The 12690-nt window shown below is 39.9% G+C and overlaps 1 protein-coding gene across 1 annotated transcript in view; it reads left to right on the top strand.

Annotated features, from left to right (window-relative positions):
- Positions 1-1175: 1175 nt before the first annotated feature.
- XYLB (xylulokinase) overlaps positions 1176-12690 on the top strand; it is an 81645-nt gene continuing 70130 nt past the window's right edge. Inside the window, exons 1-7 of the mRNA XM_084279840.1 lie at positions 1176-1219; positions 1973-2042; positions 3350-3430; positions 5149-5235; positions 6408-6536; positions 7783-7848; positions 10205-10277. Of these exons, the coding sequence (XP_084135966.1) occupies positions 2031-2042; positions 3350-3430; positions 5149-5235; positions 6408-6536; positions 7783-7848; positions 10205-10277 (448 nt within the window). The 5' untranslated portion in view covers positions 1176-1219; positions 1973-2030. The remainder of the gene's footprint in view (positions 1220-1972; positions 2043-3349; positions 3431-5148; positions 5236-6407; positions 6537-7782; positions 7849-10204; positions 10278-12690) is intronic.

The following is a 12690-nucleotide window of genomic DNA, read 5'->3' on the forward strand; positions in this document are numbered from 1 at the left end:
TTTTTAAGCTGGCACAGGGTAATGAGTTGTGCCAGTGCATAAATAATTGCCCTACTGTAGTATGGCTAAACTGCGGATGGCCTTGTTACTTGAACACAACTTTTTGAGCTAGTCTTTGTAGGGTGTTTTTTTTTCTGTTCCTTTAGCTGCAGTTTGCACTTCTCCCTTGTTGAAATATGTCCAGAATATGAGCTACCTTCTCTAGGCTGTCTGTGGGTTTCTTCTGTACTAAGTGAACTTGAGTGAAGATAGAGAAGGAAAGGTTGTGGTACTCTTCTAGGTTGTGCTTACAGGCAAGCTCAGCTTTATGGAATTACCTGCTTGGGACGTTGCTTTTCATATGTTGTGGAAGCTCAGGTTACACTTGTGTAATGTCCTCTGACCTCTTGTCAGAGTGGTAGAGTTTGATTTACTCACCATTTGGGGAGCAGGGAATATCTTCAAGGTATCCTGAGGGTCTTGTATGTTCCTTGCTAAGTTGGGGCAAAAAAAAAAAAAAAACCAAGTAGAGGGAAAATAGAAAGAAAATAATACAGTATCTTTAAGATAGTGTTGTCTTTGGAGACAATGGAAAAATTGGTTACCACAATGCAAACTATGAACAGTTTGTTTGCTGTTCTTTAGCATATGCCTGCCTCCCAGTCTTGTGTGCTTAGAGAGAGAAAATGGATGGGGGAAAAGGCAAAGGAAGGAAGGTTTTAGTTAGATATTAGGGGGAGGTTTTTTACAGAGAGAGTGGTGAGGTGCTGGAACAGGCTGCCCAGAGAGGTGGTGGATGCCCCGTCCCTGGGGGTGTTGAACGCCAGGTTGGATGGGGCCCTGGGCAACCTTGTGTAGATCCAGGCCTGGAGGTTGGTGGCCCTGCCTGTGGCAGGGGGGTTGGAACTCTGTGATCCTTGGGGTCCCTTCCAACCCAGACCATTCTATGGTTCTATGAAAGGCAAGCAACCAAATACCCATGTTGGTGAATTGGTGGCATTCACATAATAACTTGTTTAATGTAAAATCGTGTCCATACTTCCAGAGAGTTGTAGGGACTGGGGTGATCTTCTTTCCTATTGCATCTGTAGGAATGAGTTGTTGGTGCTATTTAATTGCTGTTAGTTTTTGTTAACATCCTGCTTTCTATCTTGTAGCTGAAAGTCATCGCTATTGATGAGCAGCTGAGAGTCATTTATGAAGATAATGTTCATTTTGATAAAGACCTTCCAGAATTTAAGTAAGGCTTTTTATATTTTACTTGGGTAGTATAATTTAGGAACAGCACCCTTTGCCCTGATTTCCACTCTTTGGTCTTGTTGATGTGTTTGGAGGCCTGGAAAAAGTTCATGTAGCATTCATGTTTTGTATTTGGCAAGCATAGTATGTGCTGTTACCTCCCATATGTAAATATAGCAAGAATTCCCAGCAGGAATGTTGTGATAACAGCAAGTAAGTTGCAGGAAAGGAACTTCTAAAAGGCATCTGAACACAAATTCAGTGGTTCCAAATCTCACCATGAGTTGTAGGACGACAGTATTTGTTTACCTGAGTTAATAGACTCAAATTTACAGATGTCATCCTCTGCAGTCATAAGTTTCACACAGTTCAAGTTCCTTCGTTTACTTGATGATTTAACATCAAAAATTGAATTTAATTTTCTAGATTCAAGCCACTAATGATGACAGAAAACTTAGAAATAACTGTGAATTACACGGGGCCAATGAGCAGTGTCAGCACGGGAGTCTATCACAGATCTTCAGGATCAGAGCCTTTCCTTGCAACCTATTTACTTTGCATTTGGGTCAAACATCTCTTATGTCACCTCCTAGGAGCTGGCTTTTACTTCTCCAGGTTTCAAACACTGATCGTATCCTTGCTTTTAACATAAAAGCATTGCAAACTCTCTTTGGTTATTAATAAACTTGAAGAACTTTGCTTAGCAGGGAAAAAATTGCTGAATTTACCAAAAGAAAATACTGTTTTTCTGTAGGACTGGAGGTGGAGTCTATATTCACGGTGACGGACTGACAGTCACTTCTCCTGTGCTAATGTGGGTCAAGGTATGAACAAGCTTTATATAGTTCGACTTCTTCCTTGCTGTTATTGAAATGGAAATGTATTCCAAGCCTTAGTGAAACTCATCATTCAAATCAACATAGGCCTTTTGCTTGTATTTTGCTGCTTTTAAGTGTTACTCTGTGCCTTTGGTATGCAGATGTTAATGTTAGCAACAAATATAGTAGAAATTGCTTACATTTCAGGTGGGTTTTTTGCTTCTTCAGTCTTTACTATTATAGCATTGTACGTGTGATAAATCCTTTGCTGGGTTTCCCTCATTTGAAAAAAAGACTATTCTTTTTTTCCTCATCTTTTTGTTTTGTATACAAAAAGGGCAGCTGTCACTTTGCCCACCTTAAGTCTGTGTTTTTGTAGCATCCAAGTTACTTGCCCTATTTTTTTTTTTTTTGAGAGTAATCTTTGCTAACCATTTGATGTCTCAACTGGTAAGTGTTAAAGAGCGATTTATTCAGTGATTCCTGGTGACTTTGACTGGTCTTTATTTTGAAATACAACCTTCTTTCTGTTTTTGAAAAAAAAGCCTTCCTTGCTTCTGAGCAGATTCTGCAACACTTGCTCTCATGTAGTACTGTATAAATGTCTTACTCGTGATTTGGGTAGTTAAGGTACTTGAAAAGTCACAGAACCCCCCAGCTGGTGATACACAGTTGTTGATAAAGGTTTGGTAAGTTTGCTTGCACTTGGTCTTGCAATGGTCTGTTTGTTTAGATAGTCTGGGAAATGCTGATCTGAATGAGATTATGTAAAGATAGATTAGGATTTGGTTTTAAACTTCAGGAAAATGTGGCAAGAACACAATTAACCTAGGTGCTTACAGTGACAAAATTCACCTCAATTAACCTTAAGTTAAAGAGACCCTGAATTTTCACCGGGGACAGTGGTGATAGCCAACATCTTGTAGGATGTGGTGCAGCATGCAGTCCATTAAGATTTTGTAGATTTCCAAAAGTAAGAAGAGAAAAAGATAATCCTGCTTTGTCTGGCACTCTTAAAAGTAGCTTTAATTCTTGCCTCGTATTTAGGTTTCAAAGAATTGATCATTGTGATTCAACTTGTTTAAAAATCTTTTTTTTTTTTCCTTGTGTGATTCAACTTTTCTTTTATGGACTCTTAGTAAATTAATTTATGCAGCTTCTTGAGAAGTCCGTAGTCATTAGCTAATTTTTCATTATCTGCCAATGAACTCTTATCAGTGATGACATGAATTTACTGTTTAATTCCAGAGATTGTGAGTATGCATAATTTGATAGCTCGTTACAGTCATTCTTGATTCTGTTTGTTCTTGCAGGCTCTGGATATGATTTTGGAAAAGATGAAGTCTTCGGGCTTTAACTTCTCTCAAGTCAGAGCTTTGTCTGGTGCTGGCCAGGTTAGTTTATAAAGAAAAACCCCAGTCTTACTATATTTTTTCAATAAAATATAAGGTATAATGGTAAATTTAATTTAAAAATTGTACTGCAGAAGATGTAATGACATCAGTTTGACCAAAGCTTCTATGTAAGTGTCCATTAAAAGACGATTTCCTTGGGGGTTCTTAAACCCTGAAGCACACAAAACAATCGCTGAAGGTAGTGGGAGTGGAGGATGAGGTTACAATGCAGTTTTTAGATCGTTGTAGTACATAGTTTGTTTCCTGTTGTTTAAATTCTTTGTACAGATTCTGAAGTGACTGGGGTCACTTTGAATTTCAGCATAGCCAGGTGTTTTTGAAATGGGGTAGGAAAAATAGCGAGGAGTGTGGTTTGCTAAAGGCATGGTAACGTCCTGTTGAGCACAGTTTTTGTTGGCTAGGACAGAGATCTGCCTATGAGCGACAGAAAACAAATGATGATAGTCTTTGATGCAGAAATGACAAAAGATGCTGCCATGATTTAGCCTGTAGTGCCTAATGCCTTTCTTCTGAGGTTCAGAAAGCCCATCCTGACATTTAGTCAGCTAGCTGGTCTCCTGGTACTCTGGTGAAACAAGGAAGTCTTTTATAACTTTTTCAGATGATATTCAGGGTGGGGACAGCACCATAGCTAATTCTGACACATGATGTTTAGGTTATTCATCTTGATATATCTGGGGCTAATTAATCAAAACTCTTGCTTTGATCTCCATGTTTCATTGATATCAGCTGGAAGCCTGAGCAGAGTGTCTGAAAATCATAACCAGTATCAAGGCTGGGTTTGGAATTCTTCAGTGGAACAGAAGTAGGGACTGCCAAGTAACCCTATCTTACTGGAGTGAAAAATGGGAGTGCATTTCCAGATTGCCCATATTCCCTTTGTTTTTCCCATCCTGCAACATGCTGGGGATATCAGCTTGGTGTTACGTTCAGATTCTTTCAGTTGGACAGATTTAATTTTGTTGCCCCCTTCCACCCCTCACTGTGTCTCTCCCTTTTCTGTCTGAGGTATCTTGTCTTTACGCTGCAGATCACTGCAGGGGCACGCTGCTGTGCCAGTGTTTGTCCCAAAGAAGGGACAAACTTGGACTCGATTGTCTGCAGAAATGGCAGAGAGATGTGAAATACAATCTGGATGATGCTGTGGTCAAGTACTCTGTCACCAGGGGCTTCTGGTGTCATCAGAAGTATTAGTGGGTCACTGGATGGTGCTTTGCAGTTTGCAGAGGGTGTCCTGCAGGTGCATAACTAGAGATGTCTGGCTTAAGGAGGTTTCCTGAGAGAATGGAGCTTAAATAACCATCTCAACATCATGCAGCCTGTTAGAGGGGAGTGGGGCAGATATGTGACTGAAGAATCTGGGGGCTGTGCTGAAGTAGCACAGCACTGTTGGCTGTGGAATCCTGGCTACAGCTCAGAGAACCCTCAGAGTAGCTAATGTTACTAGCAGTATAATAATGGTTCCCACTAGAAGTTGCTGTAGTTCAAAATCATCATTGTTTGTTGACCCCTGCATGTTCTGGTTTAGTATATGCTTCTCCCAGTCTTAAAGCAGCACTGGATTTGAAAGGGTGTAATTTTTTTTGCTCCTAGTTTGGAGAGAGTTCTCAGTCCCTTAGAGTCTGAAATTCAGATCAGGATGTGAACTTTGTGGCTTGGGAGGGCACCTCCAACTTCTCTTTCTGCACTTTCTGCAGCAACATGGGAGTGTGTACTGGACAAAAGGAAGCGCCCAAATTTTGAAGAATGCATCACCTGAACTGCCTTTACATCAGTCACTAAAGGTAATGTGCATAAAAGAGCTCTGAAGGGAGAGCTACACTGTCCCTTTTCTGATCCTTTCACATTGCTTTTCTCCTTGCAAACCTTTCCTCTTGTTTGGCTGAGCTGCCTGTCCCTGCAGCAGTGAAATGTACTGGTTATTCCCTCAGCTCCAGGGCTTTTGACATTTCCTTCCCCGCCCCCGAGTGACAGTGTATGCTACTTGAAAAGCTTACAGGTGCCAGTGGGCATCCCAGAGTCTTTCTGTGTCAGAGTTAACAGCCTGTTTGTTCTTTTAGGGAACGTAATGTTCTTGTGAAGAACTTGTAGCTATTTCACCTGGTTTTATATATCTGTATTAACAAAAAATTGCAGTGAAAAATACTTCTGTACCAGAGTTTCCTTGCAGTGCTTGCAGTTTCATTAGAAAATGTTAAGGAAAAAAAAAAAAAGTCCAGTTTACACTTACCCTGAAAAGATGGAAGTGTAATGCTTGTGTGGGCACAAACTCCTAGCAAGTATGTTGTTGAACCTCAACACCGTGTATGTGTGGTTAGCAGGTTTTGAACATAGACTTGACAAACTTTTATTTAAAAAGAAAAATAGGGAGGAATCAGCTTTCCTTTTGGAGACCTTTACCTTCCTTACTTCATGATCAGGAAGAACTGTAGTGTGTCAAAAGGGAGACATTTATGTAACTGGTGTGTTAAATGATTAATTTTGGAAATACCTTATTTGTGCAAAACTCATGGAAATGGAACTAAAATGTTCTCTGGTGTTGTGCAAAGCCTCTGTTGTGTTTCCAAGTGGTTATTCCAGTCATTGAAGAGAAGTGGAGCAGTGGAAAGATAATCTTATTGTTTGGAAACAAGTTCTAAGAAGTGGGGCTAAACTTGCATAAAAGGGCTCAGGCCTTTGGCTATCAAAGGAGTGTGCTGAGACATCGGGCTGCAGGTTATGTCAAGGAGCAGCAGATAAAGCCTGTTGCTTCCCCCGGTGTGAAGTTTGGAATAAACTTTCCACCACTGACCAACATGCTGCCCAATACCCACTTTCCATAATTATAGAGAGGGGACCAGAAGGTGTGCCAGAGTACTGAACTGTGAGCAGATGTGTGGGTCTGCTGCACTGCTGTTACTGCAGCAGGGACTTCTTGGAGATCACACTTCCTAATAAAGGATATTGTTCATTGCAGGCTTGTTTTTCAGTCAGTAACAGCCCCATCTGGATGGATTCTAGCACAGCTAAATTCTGCAGGGCTCTGGAGAAAGCCGTGGGGGGAGCACAGCACCTAGCAAACATCACTGGCTCTCGAGCCTATGAGGTAAGGAGCAGATGGGAAGGGAGTCCTCAGCAGAACCTTGTGATAGGAACAATTCTGCCGTTACAATCTTACCACAACAGATAATAATCAGCCATTAACCATACTCCAGCCATACTGTGCTTTGCAGTAGTCCCACAAAGGAACATATGGAAATTTTAGAGTGAAATTAGGCAAACACTGGAAGCTTTGCTGCAGGAAGCAGCTTGAGTGAGCACTTGCATTTGGCCAGTGGTTTGGTGTTTGGTGGACATGTTGACAGTCTCAGGGCCTGGTTCTCCCTTCACAGCACATTTTCATGGGGATGGCAATCTGGTTTGTGTTGCAGGTTTAGTTGGGGTTATGACACCCCTGTTTGTAGATCGCTGCTCTAGGTTATTTCTGCAATTAAAAGATTGGCCTTTTAATGTTCTCTGAAGGCTAACGAGCCAGCTGTTGACCTAAAAGAAGTGCTTCAGAGGTTTGGGATGCTATCAGAGAGTACTCTGTCACTTGTCTCTTGCTCCTGATGGTTTCCTCTCTTGTAACTGTGTGTGAGTTACGGAGTGGGAGCAGCGCTGCCATCTGTAGCACCTGGCTACTCCTAACTGTTGGTTCAACAGAATAAGGCTCTAACCTCCCAAATTTCTGATTCTGGCTTTGAATTGTCATGCAAGGTTTATGGCCAGCGTGGAAGCCAGACTTTGCATACCACTAACAGTTTATTTTTAACTTGCTGAAGGTTAAGGTTTCAGTGTTAGGAAGTTTTTTGTTATTTGATACAATGCATGGATGAAAAATAATTATTCTTACGACTATAATTAGCCTGTACCACAGCTGCTGCTTTGAGTAGGAAACTTTCTGCTTTGCTCCCAATTCACCTGCCTCACGGAGAGGTACGGAGATAGGTTGGGTAACGTAAACCTTTTCAAGGATTTGAAAGCAGCATTTGAATTGTGCTGGTTCCCGTGCACAGAGCCAGTGTGATTCATTCTGTTGAACTGTCATTTCTGAAATGTAAATTATGGATAGTAACATTTTTTTCACATGCTTCTAGGGTTTTTTTTTTTCAAAAGGTGAGCAAAATTCTCATAATGAGGCTATGCGTTATAGCCTGTTTAGCGCAGATTGCCTGCTGTGCACTGACTTTCATCATGCATCAGGCAAATTAAATATCCAAAGTGCAATGTACTGAACTCATTACACAGAGTTAATGATTATTGACTCCATTTAGGGTTTGTGTTTCTAAGCATTTGCATTTCTTTTTCAGCGTTTTACAGGAAACCAGATAGCAAAGATTTACAGCCAGAATCCTGAGGCCTACGTGCAAACTGAGGTTGGCTCAACTTCAATATGCTTATTGGAAAACACAGTTGAAAATATTTTAAAATTAATTTTGTGGGGGTATCAGCCTTTTTTTTTGCTAAAGATACTTTGATTCATGTGTTTGGTTTTAAGATGAAAATTGAAAATGTGATTATTTTTATTTTTGTATTTGTTAAATTATTAGTAATTGGGCTAAACCGGTTACTAATAATTGCTAATAAAAATAGGTTGTTGGTTCTATCTTAAATATTACATTTAACACAGCAGGCTCCATTTGATCTCACCTTTGTGGAAGACATTTAAAAACCCCCACTTGTGCTGGGTGGTAATCAGTTGTATGTATAGCACTTTGAACACAGGAGGGTAATTAAGCACACAGTTGAAATTTTCACACTCAGAACTGGCCGTTTGCATGCTGAAATGGATCGCTGGGCCATGCAAAGCTGGCATCCATGTGGATGTGGTAGGGAGAAGCCTGCAATTGATTCTAGACTTTTTCATAGTTTCTCCCATGAGGACCTCCTTTGATTGTATTATTACAGACGAATTACACTGTGTAGTTGTTTTCCTTCTGCTTTTCAATTTTGAGCAGTCAGCTTGCAATTCCAATATTGTTTCAGTTTGTTGAGTCTGCATCTACCTGTGGCTGAAACATCATGGTTTGAAGCACGGGGAAAACTCCATGCAAATATGATGTAAATAGGGGAAGGGCTCCTGTCCTGTGATTAGAATATGCCAGACATCCACACCAGGGAAGTGAGGCTGCTTGTGTTTTTGTATTGCTGCAGTTCTTAATAGTATTGATGATACATTTTTTGTGGCTTTTAAAATCACACCCCTTAAGGACTTCATGGGGAAGTGAGTTGCAGAGTTGACCGTACTTTGTTGGGCGGTGCTTTTTCTCCCCCCCATTTGTTTTCTTTCTAAGTACACATTCTGTAACCTTTGTGCTAGTAAGCAAAAAGGTGAAACAGAACACTTCATAAGTTTAAGGCTAAATTTGGAAAAGAATAAATTAGTGGAGGAGAAGATGGTCTGTGGAACAAAGAGCTAGTCAGACCAAGCTCAGACTCTGAGGGCCGGTTGCATGGATGGTACTTCTTAGCAGTAAAGCATATGGGAGGTATATGCAAGCATGACATAACTCTGTGACAGAGTTGCTCTTGGGAACCCTCAGGAAGTACTTAGCAGTTCGTCAGTCTCCAAGTTGTGGATGTTTTTCCTTCTCTACATCAGCTTGCTAAACTGGCTGATTCACAGGTTAACTTCAACCTTTTCCTTCCATTTCAGGCAGCTAGTGCCCGTTGGGGCACCACAGAAGGTAGGCCTTCGTTATCTAAGCACAATGTGAGAGATTCTTGGGGAGAGACGCATGAAGAGCAAGTGCATCATTAAGATTCCTGGCCATTCTAACCATCTCTTAGAGCTGTGGCTGTAGTCTGTCTTTGAATTCTGTGTGAAGCAGTGGTTTTGTGATCATTAATAAAAAAACCTGTCACTGCAGGCTCACTCCACCATCAGAGATTTGATTCTGATTAGTTACTGGGTCACGATCATATTTCTTCTGAATTAGTCAGAGCACACACTAAGGAATTTGTCAGCTTTTATGCCAGCTTCTTGGGACCAGGTAATAATCTTGCAGAAACTGTGGTGGTAGCTGGTTAAGTTGGTAGTTTGTGTAACAGATTTGAAGTGGAAGCATGCTCCTGTTGGATCAGTGTGTTGAGTCATGTGGCCAGGGCATTTTTGGGCTGGTATTACAAGCCCTACAGCTGGATTTAATGCCTTGATGGAACGTACCCGGAGGCAGATCTGCAGGTAGGGGTTAGTTCAAAGCTGATTATTACCAGCTCCTGGGAGTAACTCCCAGGAGGACTGGGCTCTCAGCTGGGACACGTAGAGGTGCTGGCAGAGCCTTGCAGAGCTGTACAAAGCTTGCAGACCTGTGCTCTGGCGTGCCCAGCGTGTGGTTCCCGGGCATTTCCCTGTTGTCAGCATTCAGGTGGTTAGTTGTGTTGGTTTTTGTTTTTCATAGTGTTTTTCCTTGAAACAAGGTTCCCTGATACACCAAAGTTGTGAATTAATTTGTGATAACATAGAGTATGCTAATATACTAGGTGTATTTTGCATGTTTCAGAATGCAAAGCTATTAATAGCTCTTACAATGAGCTTACGTTTACATTGATATCTGCTGTAATACTTAGGCAGCAAGTTAGAACTGAATAACCTTCCTAGGTGTGTTTTTGTGCGCTTTCTGTGCCTAACATTAAGCATCTATTAACGTTTGCTGCCTCCAATTACTTAATTATTTATTTTCTCAGAAGTGAATACTGATGGGACACTCTCTCTCACACTTCTTCTTTCAGAGAATCTCTCTGGTCAGTAGTTTTGCAGCTTCCCTTTTCCTAGGAGCTTATGCACCTATTGATTACAGTGACGGTAAGTGCGTGGGCTTTTCTCATAGTAACAATTTAACAAGGAAATTTTCCTTTCCATCGCCACCTTACATACAAGGGTGACAAGATCTCTGCTATTTATTTTCAGTCTTTAAACTTTCACGAGGAGTGTATTAGATTTTAAGGTAAGTTACTTTCAATTTGTTGCTACTCTTGATAGTGCTGTCAGCTGTGCTTATTTATCCCCATCGTACTGTGATCCCCATTTCTACAAAATGGACCCACAGAAAACATTCTTAAATGAAATTGTACCTTGTTTTCGTTACTTTGTTGTTTATGTTGGAAATACCTGTTTAGAACCATGAAAAAGCTGTGGAGTTTTTTAGGTAGATTTCATGCCTCTGATATTTGTTCTTCGTTTTTGGTAGTTTAGCACCAAGTTGCACAGGGTGTGAGCAAGATGTATATTGTGATTATTCCCCCCCCAAACTGGAATATGGATCTGCAACAGAAATATCTTTTCAAAATGAACCAAAGAAAAAGCATAAACCAAGCAAAAAAATCCCAAACACAGTTTAAAAAACATAAAAAAATTAACCTTGCCTATCTCTGTTCATCATAACAAAGACAAAAATGTGACAAGGCTAGTGTCTCTCTTTTCTGTTGTGTGTTATCTCAGTTATCCAGCTTTTAAATGGCAATTTTAAATGGCAATTACAAAGGAACCCATTTTCTTGGGAGCTGTGCTGTTATTTCTAAATAGCATTTTTGATTCCTGCTCTGAAACTAAGAGAAGATATATTTCAGAGCTGAAAGGTTAGATAACCAGGCTCTCTAAGGAAATTTTGCATTACAGAGCCATAGTTGACACCCGTGTGTTAAGACCAACTCATTTTTTCTCCTTTGTTGTTCCATCAAAGCCCATAGGAAAAGGCGACACCTCAATTTTAGCTAATGGGCAACTTATTCAATATCAGATCTGCCAGTTATACTTGAGACCTTAAAAATTGCAAGGCAATCTGTTCTTATTTTGCAGCAGTTGTGAGATTATTACATCTATCTTCTAGTCCTGTCCTGTAAGCTGTATATTTTCTCTGCTAAATTTTATTTTTTCTGTATTATTGGCAACAATAAGGCTTTGGAGATTTGCACTTTGCTCCTCAGTAGGCCCAAATGCTGAGCGCTTCAGCCGCTCGCTAACCCACAGAGCTACCACCATACACTGCAATTCTGAGAGAGATCTTCAAGCACTTCTGATAAATAAGATCTTCTTTTAAATTTATTTTTCAGTGAGAGCAAAGTATTAATTTTGAGTTAAATGTTGAATAATATAAGCATTAAAAAGATCCTGATTTTGGGCCTGGGTTGAAAGCAAATGGGGGAAATCTGTGGTTATTCTATTTCAAAACATGCAAATTAACATGTTTGGTTGAAAACCAAAACATTTGATACTAAAGATAATTTGCTTCATTGGAACATTTTCATAGAGAATGTATTACATTTTTCAGACGGCTCCAGGAGAGCCTGTTCTGTTACACCTCTGGATATTTATGGAGCTCGAATAAACGTTATCTACCGTTCAGAGCACGTAAGATTATTAAATCTCTGCGTGAAAAAAAAGATAAGAGAGCTAAGCAGGATGTTACAGTTCTCTTTACAAGACAAAAGGTTTTTCAGCATTGTAAGCTGTATTTTGTCTTGTTCATTCCTTTTCCCCCCCCCCGTTAACATAATGAGCGAGAATTCTAATTCCAGTAATAAAATATAATTATAACGTGTGCAGTAGTTATTTGGATCCAGCTGAAAAACTTGTTTTCTTGTCATTTACGATTTCTTGCAATTCACTTGATCTTTTACATTGCACCTGTATATTGTAGTTTAAAATGCATCTCTCAAAATAATGTTCAGATAATAGACCTATTCTTCATTTCTGTAGGTTTAACTTCAGGTCATATCGTCTTTAAAAGGCCCTGTCAAATTGTTTAGCTTTGCACAATAACTTATCTCTTTAAATTTGCAGGTTATTGTAGGAAATGTGCTATTCAATTTCAGGAATATTTTTTTTTTTATTATTATTATTTTTTTCTTTTTGAAGGTCCAATCTTGTAAGGTTCAAATCACTCCTTGTGAATGGTTAGGCACCTTGGGTGATTGATTTAAAAAAAATGAAATTGCATTCTGGTGGAATGAAGAATGATTTTCATTTATATTGTGCAGATGTTAAAAGTAAGATCCATTTGGGACCTAAACAACTTGAACACTTGAGGCATTGTTTCTCTTAGAAGACACCTTAAAGAACAGCTATTCAGCTCTTGACCTGCAGAAGCTTTATCTTTTGAAATGCTTTTCTAAGAGCCTTAGGCAAATCATAGCTTAGCATACTTGTTTTTGTTGTTTTATCAAACAAGGATGCTTTGAACTGAAGCCTTTTCAAAAGGAAGTGGTGGGCTGAATTT

Source organism: Gallinula chloropus, assembly GCF_964237585.1.
Source record: "Gallinula chloropus genome assembly, chromosome: 2".
NCBI classification, from domain to species: domain Eukaryota; kingdom Metazoa; phylum Chordata; class Aves; order Gruiformes; family Rallidae; genus Gallinula; species Gallinula chloropus.